Consider the following 24,784-nt stretch of genomic DNA (forward strand, 5'->3'; position numbering starts at 1 on the left):
CCCGAGCAACACACACAAAATACTGGAAATCCGAGCAACACACACAAAATACTGGAAACCCGAGCAACACACACAAAATACTGGAAATCCAAGCAACACACACAAAATACTGGAAATTCGAGCAACACACACAAAATGTTGCAGATTCGAGCAACACACACAAAATACTGGAAACCTGAGCAACACACACAAAATGTTGGAGATTCGAGCAACACACACAAAATGTTGGAAATCCGAGCAACACACACAAAATACTGGAAACCTGAGCAACACACACAAAATGTTGGAAACCCGAGCAACACACACAAAATACTGGAAATCCGAGCAACACACACAAAATACTGGAAACCCGAGCAACACACACAAAATGTTGGAAACCTGAGCAACACACACAAAATACTGGAAACCTGAGCAACACACACAAAATACTGGAAACCCGAGCAACACACACAAAATACTGGAAACCCGAGCAACACACACAAAATACTGGAAACCTGAGCAACACACACAAAATACTGGAAACCCGAGCAACACACACAAAATGTTGGAAATCCAAGCAACACACACAAAATACTGGAAACCCGAGCAACACACACAAAATGTTGGAAACCTGAGCAACACACACAAAATACTGGAAACCCGAGCAACACACACAAAATACTGGAAACCTGAGCAACACACACAAAATACTGGAAACCCGAGCAACACACACAAAATGTTGGAAACCTGAGCAACACACACAAAATACTGGAAACCCGAGCAACACACACAAAATGTTGGAAACCTGAGCAACACACACAAAATACTGGAAACCCAAGCAACACACACAAACTACTGGAAAGCTGAGCAACACACACAAAATACTGGAAATCCGAGCAACACACACAAAATACTGGAAACCTGAGCAACACACACAAAATACTGGAAACCCGAGCAACACACACAAAATGTTGGAAATCCGAGCAACACACACAAAATGTTGGAAATCCGAGCAACACACACAAAATACTGGAAACCCGAGCAACACACACAAAATACTGGAAACCGGAGCAACACACACAAAATACTGGAAACCGGAGCAACACACACAAAATACTGGAAACCCGAGCAACACACACAAAATACTGGAAACCCGAGCAACACACACAAAATACTGGAAACCCGAGCAACACACACAAAATACTGGAAACCCGAGCAACACACACAAAATGTTGGAAACCCGAGCAACACACACAAAATACTGGAAACCCGAGCAACACACACAAAATACTGGAAACCCGAGCAACACACACAAAATACTGGAAACCGGAGCAACACACACAAAATACTGGAAACCCGAGCAACACACACAAAATACTGGAAACCCGAGCAACACACACAAAATACTGGAAATCCGAGCAACACACACAAAATACTGGAAACCCGAGCAACACACACAAAATGTTGGAAACCTGAGCAACACACACAAAATACTGGAAACCTGAGCAACACACACAAAATGTTGGAAACCCGAGCAACACACACAAAATGTTGGAAACCCGAGCAACACACACAAAATGTTGGAAACCTGTGCAACACACACTAAATACTGGAAATCCGAGCAACAGACACAAAATGTTGGAAACCTGAGCAACACACACAAAATACTGGAAACCTGAGCAACACACACAAAATACTGGAAACCCGAGCAACACACACAAAATACTGGAAATCCGAGCAACACACACAAAATGTTGGAAACCTGAGCAACACACACAAAATACTGGAAACCTGAGCAACACACACAAAATACTGGAAACCCGAGCAACACACACAAAATACTGGAAATCCGAGCAACACACACAAAATGTTGGAAACCTGAGCAACACACACAAAATACTGGAAACCCGAGCAACACACACAAAATGTTGGAAACCTGAGCAACACACACAAAATACTGGAATCCCGAGCAAGACACACAAAATACTGGAAATCCGAGCAACACACACAAAATACTGGAAATCCGAGCAACACACACAAAATACTGGAAATCCGAGCAACACACACAAAATACTGGAAATCCGAGCAACACACACAAAATACTGGAAACCCGAGCAACACACACAAAATACTGGAAATCCGAGCAACACACACAAAATACTGGAAACCTGAGCAACACACACTAAATACTGGAAATCCGAGCAACAGACACAAAATACTGGAAACCTGAGCAACACACACAAAATACTGGAATCCCGAGCAAGACACACAAAATACTGGAAATCCGAGCAACACACACAAAATGTTGGAAACCTGAGCAACACACACAAAATACTGGAAACCTGAGCAACACACACAAAATACTGGAAATCCAAGCAACACACACAAAATACTGGAAATCCAAGCAACACACACAAAATGTTGGAAATTCGAGCAACACACACAAAATACTGGAAACCTGAGCAACACACACAAAATACTGGAAACCCGAGCAACACACACAAAATACTGGAAACCTGAGCAACATACACAAAATACTGGAAATCCAAGCAACACACACAAAATGCTGGAAATCCGAGCAACACACACAAAATGTTGGAAATCCGAGCAACACACACAAAATGTTGGAAATCCGAGCAACACACACAAAATACTGGAAACCTGAGCAACACACACAAAATATTGGAAACCCGAGCAACACACACAAAATACTGGAAACCGGAGCAACACACATAAAATACTGGAAACCCGAGCAACACACACAAAATGTTGGAATCCCGAGCAACACACACAAAATACTGGAAATCCGAGCAACACACACAAAATACTGGAAATCTGAGCAACACACACAAAATACTGGAAACCCGAGCAACACACACAAAATGTTGGAAACCCGAGCAACACACACAAAATACTGGAAATCCGAGCAACACACACAAAATGTTGGAAACCTGAGCAACAGACACAAAATGTTGGAAACCTGTGCAACACACACAAAATGTTGGAAATCCGAGCAACAGACACAAAATACTGGAAACCCGAGCAACACACACAAAATACTGGAAACCCGAGCAACACACACAAAATGTTGGAAACCTGAGCAACACACACAAAATACTGGAATCCCGAGCAAGACACACAAAATACTGGAAATCCGAGCAACACACACAAAATGTTGGAAACCTGAGCAACACACACAAAATACTGGAAACCTGAGCAACTCACACAAAATACTGGAAACCTGAGCAACACACACAAAATATTGGAAACCTGAGCAACACACACAAAACGTTGGAAACCCGAGCAACACACACAAAATGTTGGAGATTCGAGCAACACACACAAAATACTGGAAACCCGAGCAACACACACAAAATGTTGGAAACCCGAGCAACACACACAAAATACTGGAAATCCGAGCAACACACACAAAATGTTGGAAACCTGAGCAACACACACAAAATACTGGAAACCTGAGCAACACACACAAAATACTGGAAACCTGAGCAACACACACAAAATATTGGAAACCTGAGCAACACACACAAAACCTTGGAAACCCGAGCAACACACACAAAATGTTGGAGATTCGAGCAACACACACAAAATGTTGGAAATCCGAGCAACACACACAAAATACTGGAAACCTGAGCAACACACACAAAATACTGGAAACCCGAGCAACACACACAAAATGTTGGAAACCTGAGCAACACACACAAAATACTGGAAATCCGAGCAACACACACAAAATGTTGGAAACCCGAGCAACACACACAAAATACTGGAAACCCGAGCAACACACACAAAATGTTGGAAACCTGAGCAACACACACAAAATACTGGAAACCTGAGCAACACACACAAAATACTGGAAACCTGAGCAACACACACAAAATGTTGGAAACCCGAGCAACACACACAAAATACTGGAAATCCGAGCAACACACACAAAATACTGGAAACCCGAGCAACACACACAAAATGTTGGAAATCCGAGCAACACACACAAAATACTGGAAATCCGAGCAACACACACAAAATACTGGAAATCCGAGCAACACACACAAAATGTTGGAAATCCGAGCAACACACACAAAATACTGGAAACCTGAGCAACACACACAAAATGTTGGAAACCCGAGCAACACACACAAAATGTTGGAAACCCGAGCAACACACACAAAATACTGGAAATCCGAGCAACACACACAAAATACTGGAAATCCGAGCAACACACACAAAATGTTGGAAATCCGAGCAACACACACAAAATACTGGAAACCTGAGCAACACACACAAAATGTTGGAAACCTGAGCAACACACACAAAATGTTGGAAACCCGAGCAACACACACAAAATACTGGAAATCCGAGCAACACACACAAAATACTGGAAACCCGAGCAACACACACAAAATACTGGAAACCTGAGCAACACACACAAAATGTTGGAAACCTGAGCAACACAGACAAACTACTGGAAACCTGAGCAACACACACAAAATACTGGAAACCTGAGCAACACACACAAAATACTGGAAACCCGAGCAACACAGACAAACTACAATCCAAGCAACACACACAAAATACTGGAAATCCGAGCAACACACACAAAATGTTGGAAACCTGAGCAACACACACAAAATACTGGAAACCTGAGCAACACACACAAAATACTGGAAACCCGAGCAACACACACAAAATGTTGGAAACCTGAGCAACACACACAAAATACTGGAAATCCGAGCAACACACACAAAATACTGGAAAGCTGAGCAACACACACAAAATACTGGAAATCCGAGCAACACACACAAACTACTGGAAACCTGAGCAACACACACAAAATACTGGAAATCCGAGCAACACACACAAAATACTGGAAATCCGAGCAACACACACAAAATACTGGAAATCCGAGCAACACACACAAAATACTGGAAACCCGAGCAACACACACAAAATACTGGAAACCTGAGCAACACACACAAAATACTGGAAACCCGAGCAACACACACAAAATGTTGGAAATCCGAGCAACACACACAAAATACTGGAAATCCGAGCAACACACACAAAATACTGGAAAGCTGAGCAACACACACAAAATACTGGAAATCCGAGCAACACACACAAAATACTGGAAACCTGAGCAACACACACAAAATACTGGAAATCTGAGCAACACACACAAAATACTGGAAAGCTGAGCAACACACACAAAATACTGGAAATCCGAGCAACACACACAAAATACTGGAAATCTGAGCAACACACACAAAATACTGGAAATCCGAGCAACACACACAAAATACTGGAAACCCGAGCAACACACACAAAATGTTGGAAATCCGAGCAACACACACAAAATACTGGAAATCTGAGCAACACACACAAACTACTGGAAAGCTGAGCAACACACACAAAATACTGGAAATCTGAGCAACACACACAAAATACTGGAAATCCGAGCAACACACACAGAATACTGGAAACCCTAGCAACACACACAAAATGTTGGAACTCTGAGCAACACACACAAAATACTGGAAATCCAAGCAACACACACAAAATACTGGAAACCTGAGCAACACACACAAAATACTGGAAACCTGAGCAACACACACAAAATACTGGAAATCCGAGCAACACACACAAAATACTGGAAATCCAAGCAACACACACAAAATACTGGAGCACTCAGCAGGTTAGGCAGGATCTATAGAGGAGAGTGCACAGTGAATATTTTGGACTGGGACAGCTCATCAGGACTTTGCACCATGCAGGTGCAGTACAGTAAAGCTCCAGTGATCCGCTTCACAAACATCCACATACCCTGATGGTCCCCCAACTCGATCACCAAGTAATATTTACAGTGCTCTCTTCTGGCCGACTGGCTTCCTGTATCCTCAGGGAGCGTTGTCTCAGAGAGGCAGCGTCCATTATTAAGATCTCCAGCACCCAGGCCATGCCCTTTTCTCACTGTTACCATCAGGGAGGGGGCACAGAATCCTGAAGGCACATACTCAGTGATTCAGGAACAGCTTCTTCCCCTCTGCCATCTGATTCCTAAATGGACGGAACCCATGAACACTACCTCATTTTTATAATATATAATATTTCTGTTTTTGCATGATTTTTAATCTATTCAACGTACATAAACTGTAATTGATTTACTTATTTATTATTACTATATTTATTTTTTTCCTCTTCTAGATTATGTACTGCATTGAACTGCTGCGGCTAAGTTAAACAATTTTCACGTGCCAGAGTTAACAAACCTGATTCTGATTATACTCACCAGGGCCACACTGCCAGCCCCTGTTCTCACATTCTCTTTGGAGTCAGTGAAGCCCCAGTTCCTGGGTTCCATCCCCTCTTCCCAACTACCTGCTTCCTGCGGTAACTCACAACGGCAGTGGAAGGAAACGGTCAGTGGATATTTTGGGCTGAGACCCTTCATCAGGGCTGGAAAGGTAGAGAGGAGGTGGCCAGTACGGAGGACGAGTGAAGGGTGGGGAGGGTGTGACAGGCAGATGGAGCAGGGGAAAGAGGGAATGAGGGTCGGAAGGTAGGAAGGGACTGGAGGAAGTGACTGAGGGCTATGGATGATGGAATCTGACTGGGGAGGAAGCTGGGCAGATGGAGGTGGTGGGAGAGGGGAAAGAGGGTGATGAGGGCCGGTGGATCAGGAGGGGAGAGGAATGAGAAGGGGGGAAAGGTACGGGGGGGGGGAGCTGTTACTGGAAGTCTGAAAATTCAATGTCCAACCTGCGGCCACAGAATATGAGATGTTGTCCCCCTATGCTCCTTAAACTCAACATGGTCCTTTTAAATTTATAGGCAATAGACAATAGGTGCAGAAGTAGACCATTCAGCCCTTCGAGCCTGCACCGCCATTCTAAGATCATGGCTGATCATTCACTATCAATACCCAGTCCCTGCCTTGTCCCCATATCCCTTGATTCCCCTTTCCATAAGATACCTATCTAGCTCCTTCTTGAAAGCATCCAGAGAATTGGCTTCCACTACCTTCCGAGGCAGTGCATTCCAGACCCCCACAACTCTCTGGGAGAAGAAGTTTTTCCTTAACTCTGTCCTAATTTACTGGCTTCACTGTGGAATTTATTATATTACTGTGTAACATCTTATAAAACGTTTTGGGTATTAATCATAGAGCCGAGTACCTGACAGACTAACACCAAAGACCCAAGCCAGTCAAATATCGGAGTTCTCTGACAATTAGCTGTCACAGTAGAGCTTTCTGCCCGATCTAGTCGGTGCTGACCTTGTTCCAGGTACCTACACTTGGACCATATCCCTCCATACCTGTCCCATCCATGTACCCATCCAGGCTTCTCTGAAATGTTACGATTGAACCCATGTACAACACAGTACAGGCCCAAACAAAAACCAAGTCCTGACGAAGGGTCTCGGCCCGAAACGTTGACCATTCATTTCCACAGATGCTGCCCGACCCGCTGAGTTCATCCAGCTTGTTTGTACGTCTTGGTTTGACCACAGCATCTGCAATGTACTGTGTGTTTACAGTCCAGGCCCGTTGGCCCATGATGCTGTGCCAACCCTTTAACCGACTCTAAGATCAATCTAACAATTCCTTCCATCCATAACCTATCTGAGAGTCTCTTACGTGTCCCTAATGTACCTGCCCTACCTCCACTCCTGGCAGCACATTCTGTGCAAAAAAAAACTCTCTGACATCTCCCTAAACTTTTTAAAGGTTATAACCCTTCATTCTGACTCCAGGAAAGAACTCTGGCTGTTCACTTGATCTCTGCCTCTTATCGTCTTGTACATCCAGCACTTGTGCCGGCAGCTCATTCCACACTGCCGCCACCCTCTGAGTGGAGAAGTTTCCTCGTACCTTTCACCCTAAAGCTGAATCTTAATGTGTGTCCTCTTTCGCTATTTTCCCGAAACCTTACTGTGGCGGAAGGAAGAATAAAGTTCAGACACCTTCAGTTCACTGAAGAGTTTCTCCATTAAGAGCTTGATGCCTCCTCTCTCAACCTTGTCCAGTGCCTCCATGATTTTCTTCTTCCACTCTTCGCCCTCTGGGGAGAATTTTTGGATCAGCCGTTCGACGTAGTCTCTGTGAAACAAAGGCAGTGTCAGCAGAGAACGCTGGTCTGTATTGGTGCTTGTAGGTTGGATCTGTGTCTGTGTTTCTGCTTGCATGTCATAAGGAAAATGGGCCTGTGTGTGCTGGAAAGAGCAGAGTAGAGAAAGTACCAGTCCTGGATATACAGAGCAACCCTGCCCTGGATATACTGACGCTTGAGTATAGAGGAGTGTCGGTCTTGTGTTTTCTGTAGAGATATCAGGCCTGTGTTTTCTGTAGAGATGTCAGCCCGGTGTTATCAGGCCTGTGTTTTCTGTAGAGCGTGTCAGTCCTGTGTTTTCTGTAGAGAATATCAGTCCTGTGTTTTCTGTAGAGAATATCGGTCCCATGGTTTCTGTAAGGAGTATGAGTTCTGTACTTTCTGTAGAGGGTGTCAGTCCTGTATTTTCTGTAGAGATATCAGTCCTGTGTTTTTTGTAGAGATGTCAGTCCTGTGTTTTCTGTAGAGCTATCAGGCCTGTGTTTTCTGTAGAGTGTGTCAGTCCTGTGTTTTCTGTACAGATATCAGGTCTGTGTTTTCTGTAGAGATGTCAGGCCTGTGTTTTCTGTAGAGAATATCGGTCCCATGGTTTCTGTAAAAAGTGTGAGTCCTGTACTTTCTGTAGAGGGTGTCAGTCCTGTATTTTCTGTAGAGATATCAGTCCTGTGTTTTTTTGCAGAGATGTCAGGCCTGTATTTTCTGTAGAGAATGTCAGTCCCGTGTTTTCTATAAAGTTGTCAGCCCTGTGTTTGGTTGAGTGTGCAGTCAGTTGTTCGTGGGTAGTGACGTGGAGTTACCTGAAGGCAGGGCAGCAGTTGACCACAGCGATTGTCTGCGGGACCACACATTCCATACCAGCCGTGTTTACAGCAAAGTGACCATAAAGTTCCTGTACATTCACTTGGAAACTGTGGGATGGGGAGTTAGAGGGAGAGAGAAAAAGAACGAGAGAGACAGAGGGAGGGGAAGTGGAGTAGGAGGAGAGTGAGATGAAGAGGAGGAGAGTGAGAGCAGGGGAGAGACAGACAGAGAGAGGTATGCAGACAGAAGCAGAGACTCAGAGAGGGACAGAGACAGAGAAAGAGGGTGTGGCAGTGAGAGAGAGAGAAACAGAGATAGAGGCAGACAGAGAGAAACAGAGATAGAGACAGAGAGACCAAGGGCAGAAAAGAGTGACCAAGGGGGCAGAGAGAGAGTGGGAGTGAAAGTAAAAGAGAAGGAGTGAGAGGGTGAGGGGAGGGGATGGCAGAGGGGAGGGAGTGGAGAGGGAGATAGAAAGATAGGGAGAGAGGGAGGGAAAGAGAGAGACAGAGGGCAGAGAAAGAGAGAGAAAGAAGGACAAAGACAGAGAGGGAGACATAGATGGAGGCAGAAACAGAGAGGGAAAGAGAGGGACAGAGACAGACACAAAAAGGAGAGAGAGACAGAGAGAGAGAGACAAGGACAGAGAATGAGACAGGGACAGAGAGAAAAAGAGAGAGAGAGAGAGAGAGAGAGAGAGAGAGAGAGAGAGAGAGAGAGAAGCAATATGAGAGACAGAGAGATGAATAGTGTGGGTGAGAGAAGGACGAGGGGGGGAGAGAGAGAGAATCATTAGCTATTAGCCCAGGATCTGTGTCTTTTGAGCATACATACTGTAAAACCTGATGATATGAAATTTCTATACCCAGCCAATAAGCAGAGGGATGAGTCAGTGATCTTAGTGAATATGGAACATACAATGGCCATTCAGCCCACATTCCCTGTGCTGGACATGATGCCAGTTTAAACTGACTGGATCGCATTCCTCTATTCCATGCCAGTTCCGCTCCCTGTTGAATCCCACTGTATCAGCTGCAGTTTCCACCGCTTCCCAGCAGCCCACTCCAGGTTCCTACCACTCTCTGTGTGAAAGAAGACCTGCCTTGGATGGAGGAGAAAGAGAGCTTCAGAAATTCAATAACCCCTGCAAAGAGGAACGGGCCGATGGGAAATCGTTGCCTATGTGATCCACAAGCCTCGCAGTATGATACGGACAGCGAGCGGTTTCCCGCGCACGCCGTCTCCACGGGAACGGCCGGTGATGTCACAGGAGCTGCCAGTCGGCCTTATGGACTCCAGGTCTGGATTTCCCCCAGGGTTTACCCCGAAGCTCTCCCCGCGACTGGGTATAGCCGCAAGGCAGAGGGGGTTTACATCAGAGCTTTCTTTCTCGTAGACGAGCTGCCGACCACGGCTGATGAGTCCCGCCTGTCCAAAACGTCTGGTTTTAAGGCCTTTGCCCCTTTTCCTGTTGGTGCAAATGGTTCCACCGGGCTTAGCTAAGACACGCAGGAAGGCCAAGAGCCGAACGTGGCTGTAGGAGGCCATTGGAGTGGCAAGTCGCTGGGACATAGGAGTTCATAACCCCGGCTCTGTGGGACTCGCTGCCAGCTGATGCTGTGACCACTCACATTGAAGAGGCATTTCGACAAGCACAGACAGACAAGACATGGAAGGATACAGACCCAATGAGGGCAAATAGGATTAGCGTAGGTGAACAAAAAGGATAGCACAAACTCAGTGGGCTGAAGGGCCGGTAGCTGGGATTTCCGTTTCTATAAATCTATAAAGGAGATCATTCAGCTTATTCCAATCCCCTATTAGAACCTATTCTCCCACTAGACCACCAACTTTCCAGTGTTCTCCTGTTGCTGCCGAGATACCGGGGAAATTTAGAAATGTCTTACGAAAAGTCTTTGGGATGTAGCAGGAAATCTGGAGCACCCAGGAAAATCTCAGATGGTCACAGGGAGAACCTGCAAACTCCACACCGACAGCACCTCAGGTGCTAATCTTGTATCAAAGTTAGAGGGAAAGGCAGTGCCCTTAAGGCTCCTGGTGCAGGATGCGACGCAAGGTGATAGGGTGGTTAAGAAGGTGCACGGTGGACTCAGTTCAAGAGCCACTTTTCAACAGTTGTAACGTGGACATTATTGCTATCTGAGAAACATGGCAAATAAGGATCCCAAAGGCTGGCGTGACACCAGGAGAGAAATTCGCAGCCTTTTCTGGGCGGAAACGGTTAATACGAGATTAAATTCAGGAGACATGAGGTAATGTTGCAGCTCTTTAAAACTCTGGTCAGAGCACATTTGGAGGATTGTGTTCAATTCTGCTCAACTCATTATAGGAAGGATGTGAAGCTTCAGAGAGGATGCAGGAGAGGTGCTGCCTGGACTGAAGAATGTGTCTTGTAATGACGGGCTGGGTGAGCTGGAGCTTCTCACTCTGGAGCGGAGGAGGATCGGTGGCGATTTGATCGGGGTGCACAGTGTGAGCGAAGCAGAGGCTTTCTCCCGGGGCAGAAATGGCCACAACGAGCGGGCAAAAGTCTTAAGGCAATTGGAATAAAATTATGGCGGGATGTCAGAGGTAGAATTTTTACACAGAGATTGGTGGGCGTGTGCAGTGCAGAGCCGGGGGGGGATGTCAGAGGTAGAATTTTACACAGAGATTGGTGGGCGCGTGCAGCGCAGAGCAGGGGGGGATGTCAGAGGTAGAATTTTTACACAGAGATTGGTGGGTGCGTGCAGTGCAGAGCCAGGGGGGGATGTCAGAGGTAGAATTTTTACACAGAGATTGGTGGGCGCGTGCAGCGCAGAGCCAGAGGGGGGTGTCAGAGGTAGAATTTTTACACAGAGATTGGTGGGTGCGTGCAGTGCAGAGCCGGGGGGGATGTCAGAGGTAGAATTTTTACACAGAGATTGGTGGGTGCGTGCAGTGCAGAGCCAGGGGGGGATGTCAGAGGTAGAATTTTTACACAGAGATTGGTGGGTGGGTGCAGTGCAGAGCCAGGGGGGGATGTCAGAGGTAGAATTTTACACAGAGATTGGTGGGCGCGTGCAGTGCAGAGCCAGGGGGGGATGTCAGAGGTAGAATTTTTACACAGAGATTGGTGGGCGTGTGCAGTGCAGAGCCAGGGGGGGATGTCAGAGGTAGAATTTTTACACAGAGATTGGTGGGTGGGTGCAGTGCAGAGCCAGGGGGGGATGTCAGAGGTAGAATTTTACACAGAGATTGGTGGGCGCGTGCAGTGCAGAGCCAGGGGGGGATGTCAGAGGTAGAATTTTTACACAGAGATTGGTGGGCGCGTGCAGTGCAGAGCCAGGGGGGGATGTCAGAGGTAGAATTTTTACACAGAGATTGGTGGGCGCGTGCAGTGCAGAGCCAGGGGGGGATGTCAGAGGTAGAATTTTTACACAGAGATTGGTGGCTGCGTGCAGTGCAGAGCCGGGGGGGATGTCAGAGGTAGAATTTTTACACAGAGATTGGTGGGTGCGTGCAGTGCAGAGCCAGGGGTGGGGGCAGAGGCAGATACAGTGGGGATAGTTAGCAGACTCTTAGATAGTCACATGGGTGAAAGAAGAATAGAGGGCCATGTGGGAGGTAAGACTGACTGTAGAGTAGGTTAAAAGATCGCCACAATATTGTGGGCTGAAGGGCCTCTACTCTGCTGTAATGTTCTATTACAAAAGTGGATTGTGTAGGCTGAGGTTTCTGGAATCAGACACAACTATTGTGTTAATCTCATGAGTCAGGAAGTGAATTGAACTAGTGCTGAGTGTAAGAGATAACTTTGGATCTGATTGCATTTCTGAAGCTTCCTCTCACAACCACAGGATGTCCCAAAGTGTCTTGCAGCCAATGAGCAACATCTCCCCCAGCCCAACACCTGTCTGAGTCAGTCCCGCAGCCAATGAGAGACATCTGCCCCAGCCCAACACCTGTCTGAGTCAGTCCTGCAGCCAATGAGGGACATCTACCCCAGCCCAACACCTGTCTGAGTCAGTCCTGCAGCCAATGAGCAACATCTCCCCCAGCCCAACACCTGTCTGAGTCAGTCCTGCAGCCAATGAGAGACATCTCCCCCAGCCCAACACCTGTCTGAGTCAGTCCTGCAGCCAATGAGAGACATCTCCCCCAGCCCAACGCCTGTCTGAGTCAGTCCTGCAGCCAATGAGAGACATCTCCCCCAGCCCAACACCTGTCTTAGTCAGTCCTGCAGCCAATGAGCAACATCTCCCCCAGCCCAACACCTGTCTGAGTCAGTCCTGCAGCCAATGAGCAACATCTCCCCCAGCCCAACACCTGTCTGAGTCAGTCCTGCAGCCAATGAGAGACATCTGCCCCAGCCCAACACCTGTCTGAGTCAGTCCTGCAGCCAATGAGGGACATCTCCCCCAGCCCAACACCAGTCTGAGTCAGTCCTGCAGCCAATGAGAGACATCTGCCCCAGCCCAGCACCTGTCTGAGTCAGTCCTGCAGCCAATGAGCAACATCTCCCCCAGCCCAACGCCTGTCTGAGTCAGTCCTGCAGCCAATGAGAGACATCTCCCCCAGTCCAACACCTGTCTGAGTCAGTCCTGCAGCCAATGAGAGACATCTCCCCCAGCCCAACACCTGTCTGAGTCGGTCCTGCAGCCACTGAGCAACATCTCCCCCAGACCAACACAAGTCTGAGTCAGTCCTGCAGCCAATGAGAGACATCTCCCCCAGCCCAACACCTGTCTGAGTCAGTCCTGCAGCCAATGAGAGACATCTCCCCCAGCCCAACACCTGTCTGAGTCAGTCCTGCAGCCAATGAGAGACATCTCCCCCAGCCCAACACCTGTCTGAGTCAGTCCTGCAGCCAATGAGAGACATCTCCCCCAGCCCAACACCTGTCTGAGTCAGTCCTGCAGCCAATGTGAGACATCTCTCCCAGCCCAACGCCTGTCTGAGTCAGTCCTGCAGCCAATGAGCAACGTCTTCCCAGCCCAACACCTGTCTTTTTTTAAATAAACTTTTTAAATTGTATTTCAAGTAGTTACAAAATAAAGTATGGAAAAAAATGTATATTACCCATCCCCCCTCCCCTTAACCCCTCCCCCCCTAGCATCCCTATAGAGAAAGAAAAAAAAGAAAGAAAGAATGCCTGGATATCGGAAGATCCCCACATGCTCCACGGAGTTCGTAATAACTTTAGTATATATATTTATTTCTTTCCCCAAAAAACCAATTATTTCATCTTCAGAGCACCTATATATTTAATCCTGTCTTTTGTAAATAAGGGCACCAAATTTTCTAAAATGTTTCATATTTATCTCTTAAATTATAAGTAATTTTTTCAAGTGGAATACAGCTATAAATTTCTTTCTTCCAACGATCTATACTTAAGTATGAATCCGATTTCCAAGTAACTGCAATAGCCTTTTTGGCTACTGCCAGTGCAATTTTTATAAATTCTTTCTGATATTTATTCAATTTGGGTATCGGTTTTATCCCTTCAATATCACCTAGTAAAAATAATATTGGATTATGTGGAAGTTGTATTCCAATTTGTTCCAATAAAACTCATAAATTTGTCCAAAAAGGTTGAATTTTAGAACAAGACCAAGTAGAATGTAAAAAAGTACCAATTTCTTGGTTACATCAGAAATTTTGATCAGATAAATTTGGGTTTAATTTAATTATTTTTTGTGGTGTAATATATAATTGATGTAAAAAGTTATATTGCACTAATCTTAACCGGACACTTATTGTATTTGTCATACTCTCAAGACATAGTCTTGACCAATTTTTTTCTTCAAGTTTAATATTCAAGTCACTTTCCCATTTTTGTCTTGATTTATGGACTCCTTGTTTAATTGCCTGTTTTTGAATCAAATTATACATACAAGAAATGAATTTTTTAATTTTTCCTTTTTGAATTAAAGTTTCTATTTCTTTAGATTTCGGCAATAACATTGTTTGACCTAATTTTTCTCTTAAATAAGTCCTTAGTTGAAAGTAACAAAAAAGAGTATTGTTTGATACTTTATATTTATTCTTTAATTGATCAAATGACATTACTATACCTCCTTCAAAACAATCACCTATATATCTAATCCCTTTTTGAAACCAAATTATATAAAAGTTGATTATCCATTGTAAAAGGAATAAGTCTATTTTGAATTAAAGATCTCTTTGCTAATAAGGATTTCTTTATCTCGTCGTCAATATTTATCTTATTCCATAAGTCAATCAAATGTTTTAATATAGGAGATTCTTTCTTTTCCCATATCCATTTAGATTCCCATTTATATATAAAATCTTCTGGTATATTTTCTCCTATTTTATCTAGTTCTATTCTAATCCATGCCGGTTTGTCTTTCTCAAAAAAAGATGCAATAAATCTAAGTTGATTTGCATTATAATAATTCTTAAAACTTGGAAGTTGCAACCCTCCTAGATCAAATTTCCATGTCAATTTTTCCGACGATATTCTTGACACTTTACCTTTCCAAAGAAACTTCCTCACATATTTATTTAACTCTTGAAAAAACTTCTGGGGTATTTGTATTGGTAGTGCTTGAAATAAGTATTGTAATCTAGGAAATATATTCATTTTTATGGTATTTACTCTACCTACTAATGTTATTGGTAATACTATCCATTTATCAAGATCTTCTTGAATTTTTTTCAATTGTGGTAAGTAATTTAATTTAAATAAATTCTTTATATCTTTATCAACTCTTATACCTAAATATCTTATACCATTTGCCGGCCATCTAAATTGGGTCATTAATCGACATTGACTATAATCTCCTTTAGTAAGAGGTAAAATTTCACTTTTATCCCAATTTATTTTATAACCTGATATTTTCTCATATTCTTCTAATCTATAGGATAATTTATGCAACGAGTGTAATGGGTTTGTTAGATAAAGCAGAACATCATCAGCAAATAAGTTAATCTTGTATTCTTCCTGATTAACTCTGAAACCCCTAATATCTGGGTCCATTCTAATTAATTCAGCTAATGGTTCTATCACCAACATAAACAAAGCAGGTGATAATGGACAACCTTGCCTAGTTGACCTTGTTAACTGAAATGATGTTGAAATTTGACCATTTGTCACTACTTTAGCTTTGGGATTAGTATTTAAGGTTTTAATTCATTTTATAAAATATAATATAATATAATATAATCCATGTTTTTCCAATACTTTAAATAAAAAATCCCATTCCAATCTATCAAATGCTTTTTCTGCATCTAAAACAACTGTCACGCTCATTTCTTCCTTCTTTTGCATTAAATGAATTATACTAAACAACCGAGTTACATTATCTGCTGATTGTCTGTTTTTAATAAATCCTGTTTGATCCATATGTACTAATTTTGGTAAATATTTAGACAATCTGTTAGATAAGGTTTTTGCTATTATTTTATAATCAGTGTTTAATAAAGAAATAGGTCTATATGATGCTGGCTTTAAAAGATCTCTATCTTTTTTTGGCAATACTATTAGAATAGCTGTCGAAAAAGGTTCTGGAAGTTTATGCGTTCTTTCCGCTTGATGTATTAACTCCATAAAGGGAGGAATTAATAAATCTTTAACTTTTCATAAAATTCAGGTGGAAAACCATCTTCTCCTGGAGATTTATTACTTTGAAGTGATCCTAGAGCTTCTTCGACCTCTTTTAATGTAAAAGGCATTTCTAATCCCTTCTGTTCTTCCGTATTTAATTTTGGAAGAGTTATTTGTGATAAAAATCTTTCTACCTTGACATTATCATTTTGTGATTCTAATTTATACAACTCAGTATAAAAATTCTTAAAAGTTTCATTAATTTCTAAAGGTTTATAAGTAGTTTTATTTACTCTTGTTCGAATTGCATTTATTGTTTTAGAAGTCTGGTCTGTTTTTAACTGCCATGCAAGGACCTTATGTGATCTTTCACCTAGTTCATAATATCTCTGTTTAGTTCTCATAATTGCTTTTTCTGTTCGATATGTCTGGAGTGTATTATATTGTAACTTCTTATTAATAAGTTGTCTTCGTTTTTTTTCTGTCATATTTCTTTGAGATTCTTTTTCTAATTTTGTAATCTCTTTTTCCAATTAATCTATTTCTATCATATATTCCTTCTTAATTTTAGAAGTATAACTTATTATCTGACCTCTCAAGTATGCCTTCATTGCTTCCCACAATATGAATTTATCATCAACTGAATGTGAATTTGTATCTAAAAAGAACTGGATCTGCTTTTTCATAAAATCACAAAAATTGTGACGTTTTAGTAACATTGAATTAAATCTCCATCTATAAATTGATTCCTCTTTATCTGTCATTATCATTGTCATTATCAAAGGAGAATGGGTTGACAATATTCTCGCTTTATATTCCACATTTTTCACTCTATTTTGAATATTCGTTGATAATAGGAAAAATCTATCCTTGAATATGTTTTATGTCTATTTGAATAAATGAGTAATCTCTTACTTTTGGATTAATTCTCCATATATCAATCAAGTTTAAATCTTTCATCAATGATAGTTAATTTTACTACTTTTGATTTTGTGACCACCTTTGTTGATCTATCTAAAACTGGATCTAGACAAAAGTTAAAATCTCCACCTATTAATATTTTGTCATGTGCGTTAGCCAAATTCAAAAAGACCTCTTGTATAAATTTTACATCATTTTCATTTGGTGCATAAATATTCATAGGAGTCCATAGTTCTGAAAAAATTTGACAATGTATAATTACGTATCTCCCTGTCGAATCAATTATTATGTTTTGTATTTTAATTGGTAAATTTTTATTAACCAAAATTGCAACTCCTCTCGCCTTTGAATTAAATGCAGCTGCAATAACATTTCCAACCCAGTCTCTTTTTAATTTCTGATGTTCTTTATCTGTTAAATGTGTTTCTTGTAAAAAAAGCTATATCTATTTTCGTTTTTTTAATGTATGTTAGAATTCTTTTTCTTTTTACCGGTCCATTAAGCCCATTAACATTAAAACTTAAAAAATTCAGTAGTCATTATTTTTAATTATGTTACTCCAAGCTATAATAATACCTAAACTTTCAACTTTCTTGGTATCTTGGGAAATCTCTCTAAAATTCTTCATGTTGCTATGTGTGTCCCCACAAATCATCCAGGCAAAAAGATAGAAGAAAAATAGAATATAAAAAAAAACAAAATACGCCCCTACTAATGTTGTGAACAAAAACACAACATTACCCCCCTCTGTTGTACAGGTCATGGCAATCGCCACGATTACACACGTGAATCCCGCAGAAACCAGTCCAAAGCTCCCCAGCACCCCCCCGCAACATAAAAAAGTGCATACACCTCTGCTTCTCGATAATCAGAAAAAAATCTTCTTTTTCCCTCCTTCAAAAAAATTATCAATGTTACTGGGTGACGCATTATAAATTTATAATTTTTTCCCATAAGGCTATTTTCGCTGGGATAAATTCCTTCTTTCTCTTCAAAAGGTTATAACTTAAATCAGGATAAAAAAGAACTGGTTTCCCTGCTATCATCAATGGCCCATTTCCAGTTTTGGCACTTTGGGCAGCGCCTTCAAGATCTTTTCTTTATCTTGGTATCTTAAGCATCTTATCAAAATTGATCGTGGATTTTGATCAGGTTGAGGTCTTGACCTTAATGTTCTGTGAGCCCGTTCTATCTCAATTGGAGTTTCTCCTTCCATTTCCAATTTTTCAGAGATCCATTTTTGAAAAAAACTTATTGGATCTTCTCCTTCTATATCTTCTTTAAGTCCAACAATTTTAATATTGTTTCATCTACTAAAATTTTCAAGCTTATCAATTTTTTCCATAAATCGTTTTCTTTCTGATGTCCAAGCAGTAGTATCATTTTCCATTTTGTTCATTCTTTCAATTCTTTCAATTCTTTCTTCTGTTGTAGTTTCCAAGTCTATAATTCTCTTTTCCATTTTTTCCTCTCTCTTTGTCATCTCCCCCAGCCCAACTCCTGTCTGAGTCTGTCCTGCAGCCAATGAGAGACATCTCACCCAGCCCAACACCTGTCTGAGTCAGTCCTGCAGCCAATGAGCAACAACTCCCCCAGCCCAACACCTGTCTGAGTCAGTCCTGCAGCCAATGAGCAACAACTCCCCCAGTCCAACACCTGTCTGAGTCAGTCCTGCAGCCAATGAGCAAAATCTCCCCCAGCCCAAAACCTGTCTGAGTCAGTCCTGCAGCCAATGAGAGACATCTCCCCCAGACCAACACCTGTCTGAGTCAGTCCTGCAGCCAATGAGAGACATCTCCGTCAGCCCAACACCTGTCTGAGTCAGTCCTGCAGCCAATGAGAGACATCTCCCCCAGCCCAACACCTGTCTGAGTCAGTCCTGCAGCCAATGAGACATCTCCCCCAGCCCAACACCAGTCTGAGTCAGTCCTGCAGCCAATGAGAGACATCTCCCCCAGCCCAACACCTGTCTGAGTCAGTCCTGCAGCCAATGAGAGACATCTCCCCCAGCCCAACACCTGTTTGAGTCAGTCCTGCAGCCAATGAGAGACATCTCCCCCAGCCCAACACCTGTCTGAGTCAGTCCTGCAGCCAATGAGACATCTCCCCCAGCCCAACACCAGTCTGAGTCAGTCCTGCAGCCAATGAGAGACATCTGCCCAGCCCAACACATGTCTGTCAGTCCTGCAGCCAATGAGCAACATCTCTCCCAGTCCAACACCTGTCTGAGTCAGTCCTGCAGCCAATGAGAGACATCTCCCCCAGCCCAACACCTGTCTGAGTCAGTCCTGCAGCCAATGAGAGACATCTCCCCCAGTCCAACACCTGTCTGAGTCAGTCCTGCAGCCAATGAGCAACATCTCCCCCAGCCCAACACCTGTCTGAGTCGTTCCTGCAGCCAATGTGAGACATCTCCCCCAGCCCAACACCTGTCTGAGTCAGTCCTGCAGCCACTGAGCAACATCTCCCCCAGTCCAACACCTGTCTGAGTCAGTCCCGCAGCCAATGAGAGACATCTCCCCCAGCCCAACACCTGTCTGAGTCAGTACCTCTGCAGGAAGTTAGCCAGGATGTGGAGGCAGCTCTGAACGATCCGAGCCCCCAGTTCCTCTGTGATCGCAGACGACTTCTCTATATGCTCCTTCAGTATCTGAGGGGAAGATGGAAGCAATTAACTGGAAGGTTTTTCACAAGGGGCAGAGGGACAGAGACAGCCTGCCCAAGGACGATGCTCCTCAAAGAAGCCTCTCCTCTGGAAATGGAGTCAGCTTAAGTATGGAGTGTCTCCATCAGAGACCCTGGATAAGGACAGAGCTTCCACTGTTATTTTCTTTCAACCAGCGTGGGCAACAACGCTTACCTCAACACTGAACCGACTCCTGACTCTGCAACTCACACGCACCTTTTTTATTAATTTATTTACCTATCTGCCTACTTGAGTGTGTATCTGCCTCTGCATCTGCCTATTTACTTGTTTTTTATTTGCACAAGCATGTTCCTGTGTACATTGACTATCTGTCAATCTTTGTCTGTGTTTAATTCTTCAATGATTTTACGTTTCTTTGTATCTACTGCAAATGCCTGCAAGAAAACAGTGACATATACTTACGTTGATATTAAATTTACCATGTACTTTGCAGATCAAGAACCCATTTAAAGAGGGGATCCCACTATCAAGTACCAAAGCCAAAATCACTTTATTATCTAATTACGTATATGTCCCCAGATGCAGAGCCCTGATGTTCATTGTCTCGCAGGCATTCACAGTAGAATAAAGAAATACTCTAGAGGTTATGAAAAAATATATAAACAAACGCTGACGACATGGAAAAGAAGACAAGTTGCGCAAATGAAAAATGCGTGATAACGAGAGCAGGGGTTGCACGCCGATCTGGAGTCTGACGGCTGCCCCAGCGCGGATGACCTCACTCAGCACTACGATCGCATTTCGAGGGATTCTTCCCACCAGGGAAATGGGAAAATGGACCCCGAGCTAAAACAGAGAGACTTCCCACCAGGGAAATGGGAAAATGGACCCCGAGCTAAAACAGAGAGACTTCCCACCAGGGAAATGGGAAAATGGACCCTGAGCTAAAACAGAGAGACTTCCCACCAGGGAAATGGGAAAATGGACCCTGAGCTAAAACAGAGAGACTTCCCACCAGGGAAATGGGAAAATGGACCCCGAGCTAAAACAGAGAGACTTCCCACCAGGGATCTAGTTAAAAAGCAAGCTTACCTCTCAGGGATTGAGTTCAAAGAGGGAGTTTTATCATCAAGGATCAGTTTAAACGATGGGATTACTGTGACTGTAACTAAGTTACTGAAGAATAAGGTAGTTATGAAAGTTTCGGTTCCTAAGGTCACCCTTTTAAAGACCCTCAGCAGAATCCCACTATTGTAGATAATTCAATATAAGCTTCAAAAGCTATTGTTTATTTCAATGTTTTGTGTCTGACATATGTTTCTACTAACCACAGGGCGAACACAACGTCTCTGAAGGTTTAGATAATTGGGCATAAATTAATGGGGACACGAAGTGCTCCTGGGGACAGAGAACTCAGAAACACAGCATTAGTGTTCAGAATCAGATTTATTATCACTCGCACATAGAAACGAAGGAAACAGGCCCTTCGGCCCACAATGCTGTGCTTACTTTAGAAATTACCTAGGGTTACCCAGAGCCCTGCACGTTGTTAAATTTGTGGTTTTGTGACAGCAGTTCAGTGCAAGTCATAAAGATGACTATCAATGACCAGATAAGATAGATAAATAGTGCAAAAGGGGAATATTGAGGCGGTGTTCATGGTGTGTTCAGAAGTCTGCCAGCAGAGGGGATGAAGGGAAGACCCACAGGAGCTGATCATCGGATACCTCCACACTCACACTGCCATTGCCAACGGCTGAACGCTATCTGTTATCTCTGAAAACGGGGATCTCGTGCTGGCAACAACCCTGAACCCACAGCTGTGCTGCGGAGAAGTGAGCGTGCCACAGAGATTGTGAGAAGATGGGAATTGCACTGCTGCTAATTGAATCCATTTGCACAGGTTTTTCATCAGGCCCGGTTTATTGCTCCTGAACTGTAAATAGCCCATTATGTACCATGGCTAACACGACCCCAACTGCTCTGTTGCCCTTGCTGCCCTGCGCATACGCCTCTGAAGTTCTTTCCCAGTCTGACTCTCCGAGGTCGGGAGGGTGTCCCTCGCCTGCAGCGGAGTGGCCTTACCTGGATGACCCGGCTTGCCAACTCAGACTGAAAGCTTTTGCACTCCTGTTTCCACCTGTCCTGCTCTGCACACAGTTCCGTCTCCACGTGCTTCATAATCTGGGCCTTCAGAGAAAGGAGGAAACCGATCAGAAGACTTCTTAACGTCCCACAGCTGTGAATGGCGCTGGATTCCTCCTGGCTCAAAAGCCGAGCAGCAGGAACCCAAATTCAGGAACGCTACTTCTTTACATTTCAATTAAACTGGATTCAGATCACTTTTGATAAAAATGTGTACCAAAGAAGAAATTGTGAGTGTGTGCATGGAAGCCTATATCTGAATGTGTATGTATGTCTGTGTGTGTGTGTGTGTGTGTGTGTGTGTGTGTGTGTGTGTGTGTGTGTATGTATGTATGTCTATATCTGTATATATGTGTGTGTGTGTCTATATGTGAGTGTGTGTGTGTGTGTGTGTCTATATGTGAGTGTGTGTGTGTGTGTGTATGTATGTCTATATCTGTATATATATGTGTGTGTGTGTCTATATGTGAGTGTGTGTGTGTGTGTGTGAGTGTGTGTGTATGTGCGTATGTATGTCTATATCTGTATATATGTGTGTGTGTGTGTGTGTGTGTGTGTGTGAGTGTGTGTGTGTGTGTGTGTGTGTATGTGCGTATGTATGTCTATATCTGTATATATGTGTGTGTGTGTGTGTGTGTGTGTGTGTGTGTGTGTGTGTGTGTGTGTGTGTGTATGTGTGTGTGTCTGCATAGAGTTTGCATGTTCTCTGAGTACAGCCCCAAAGATATCAAAATTCCTCGTACATTTACGCTTCCATTAGTGAGATCCCCCTGGGTGCTCCATCACAAGGGCATTCAGGTCCACAAATGGGATTAGTGTGGATGGGGATGAGGGTTGGCAAGGTCAAGGTCTGCTTCAGTACTGTAGAGACTTACAGCTCCTGTGAGAAGCCTGTATCATGTACAAAATGCTCTCCAGTTACGTGCCAAGGCTTCTGCAACAAGACACCCCAAACGCCAGACTCCGTCCCCCCGAGCACAGGGGCAGTGAGTGCAGGGGAACCCCCCCAGTTTGCTGTCTCCAACAAGACACCCCAAACGTCAGACTCCAGCCCCCTGAGCACAGGGGCAGTGGGTGCAGGGGAACCCCCCCAGTTTGCTGTCTCCAACAAGACACCCCAAACGTCAGACTCCGTTCCCCCGAGCAGAGGGGCAGTGCGTGCAGGAGAACCCCCCCAGTTTGCTGTCTCCAACAAGACACCCCAAACGTCAGACTCCGTTCCCCCGAGCAGAGGGGCAGTGCGTGCAGGGGAACCCCCCCAGTTTGCTGTCTCCAACAAGACACCCCAAACGTCAGACTCCGTTCCCCCGAGCAGAGGGGCAGTGCGTGCAGAGGAACCCCCCCAGTTTGCTGTCTCCAACAAGACACCCCAAACGCCAGACTCCGTCCCCCCGAGCACAGGGACAGTGGGTGCAGGGGAACCCCCCCAGTTTGCTGTCTCCAACAAGACACCCCAAACGCCAGACTCCAGCCCCCCGAGCAGAGGGGCAGTGGGTGCAGGAGAACCCCCCCAGTTTGCTGTCTCCAACAAGACACCCCAAACGCCAGACTCCGTCCCCCTGAGCAGAGGCTGCAAGTCACACACGGCTGAAAACTGCTGCCCGTGTAACTGGATGGACATTCGTCAGCAGGAAAATTACTTGGAGCACGGGATTACTTTAAGAGCTGGTGTTATCTCAACAGGCCAATTTGAGAAGGCGGAAGTTGTTTTGGGAAATTACGCAGAAAAGCAGGAACCATCTCCAGTGGGACCATAAAACCACAAGACATAGGAGCAGAATTAGGCCTTTCAGCCCATTGAGTCTGTTCCTACATGACTGACTTTATTTACTCAGTCTGATTCTCCCACCTTCTCTCCGAAACCCTTAATCCCCTCACCAATCGAGAACCTATCAGTCTCTCTTGGATGATGTGATCTCCACAGATCTCTGTGGCAACAAACTCATCTCGAACTTCCTCCTCATCTAATTTCTAATCTGACGCCCCCTTATTCTGAGGCCATGCTCTCAGATTGTAGACTCTCCTACTATTGGAAGCCTTTGCTCCTCAGCTAATCTTTCCATACACTCCAATGAGATTCCCCCCCCCCCCCATCCATCTGAACACCGAGTACAGGCCCGGACACAGCGTATGTGTGTGTCTGTATGTCCCCGTACACTCCAATGAGACCCCCCCCCCCCCATCCATCTGAACACCGAGTACAGGCCCGGACACAGCGTATGTGTGTGTCTGTATGTCCCCGTACACTCCAATGAGATCCCCCCCCGCCCCATCCATCTGAACACCGAGTACAGGCCCGGACACAGCGTATGTGTGTGTCTGTATGTCCCTGTACACTCCAATGAGATCCCCCCCCCCATCCATCTGAACACCGAGTACAGGCCCGGACACAGCGTATGTGTGTGTCTGTATGTCCCCGTACACTCCAATGAGATTCCCCCCCCCCCATCCATCTGAACACCGAGTACAGGCCCAGACACAGCGTATGTGTGTGTCTGTATGTCCCCGTACACTTCAATGAGATCACCCCCCCCTCATCCATCTGAACACTGAGTACAGGCCCGGACATAGCGTATGTGTGTCTGTATGTCCCTGTACACTCCCCGCCTGTACTCG

At 44.3% G+C, this 24,784-nt stretch overlaps 1 protein-coding gene across 1 annotated transcript in view; it reads right to left on the reverse strand.

The window, feature by feature from the left end:
• LOC132386074 (exocyst complex component 3-like) overlaps positions 1-24,784 on the reverse strand; it is an 82,110-nt gene that overhangs the window by 25,701 nt on the left and 31,625 nt on the right. Inside the window, exons 5-8 of the mRNA XM_059958364.1 lie at positions 22,109-22,213; positions 19,926-20,026; positions 8,903-9,013; positions 7,960-8,095 (exon numbers count right to left, since the gene is read on the reverse strand). Coding sequence (XP_059814347.1) covers positions 7,960-8,095; positions 8,903-9,013; positions 19,926-20,026; positions 22,109-22,213 — 453 coding nt within the window. The remainder of the gene's footprint in view (positions 1-7,959; positions 8,096-8,902; positions 9,014-19,925; positions 20,027-22,108; positions 22,214-24,784) is intronic.

This window comes from Hypanus sabinus, unplaced genomic scaffold (genome assembly GCF_030144855.1).
Source record: "Hypanus sabinus isolate sHypSab1 unplaced genomic scaffold, sHypSab1.hap1 H_6, whole genome shotgun sequence".
Taxonomy (NCBI): domain Eukaryota; kingdom Metazoa; phylum Chordata; class Chondrichthyes; order Myliobatiformes; family Dasyatidae; genus Hypanus; species Hypanus sabinus.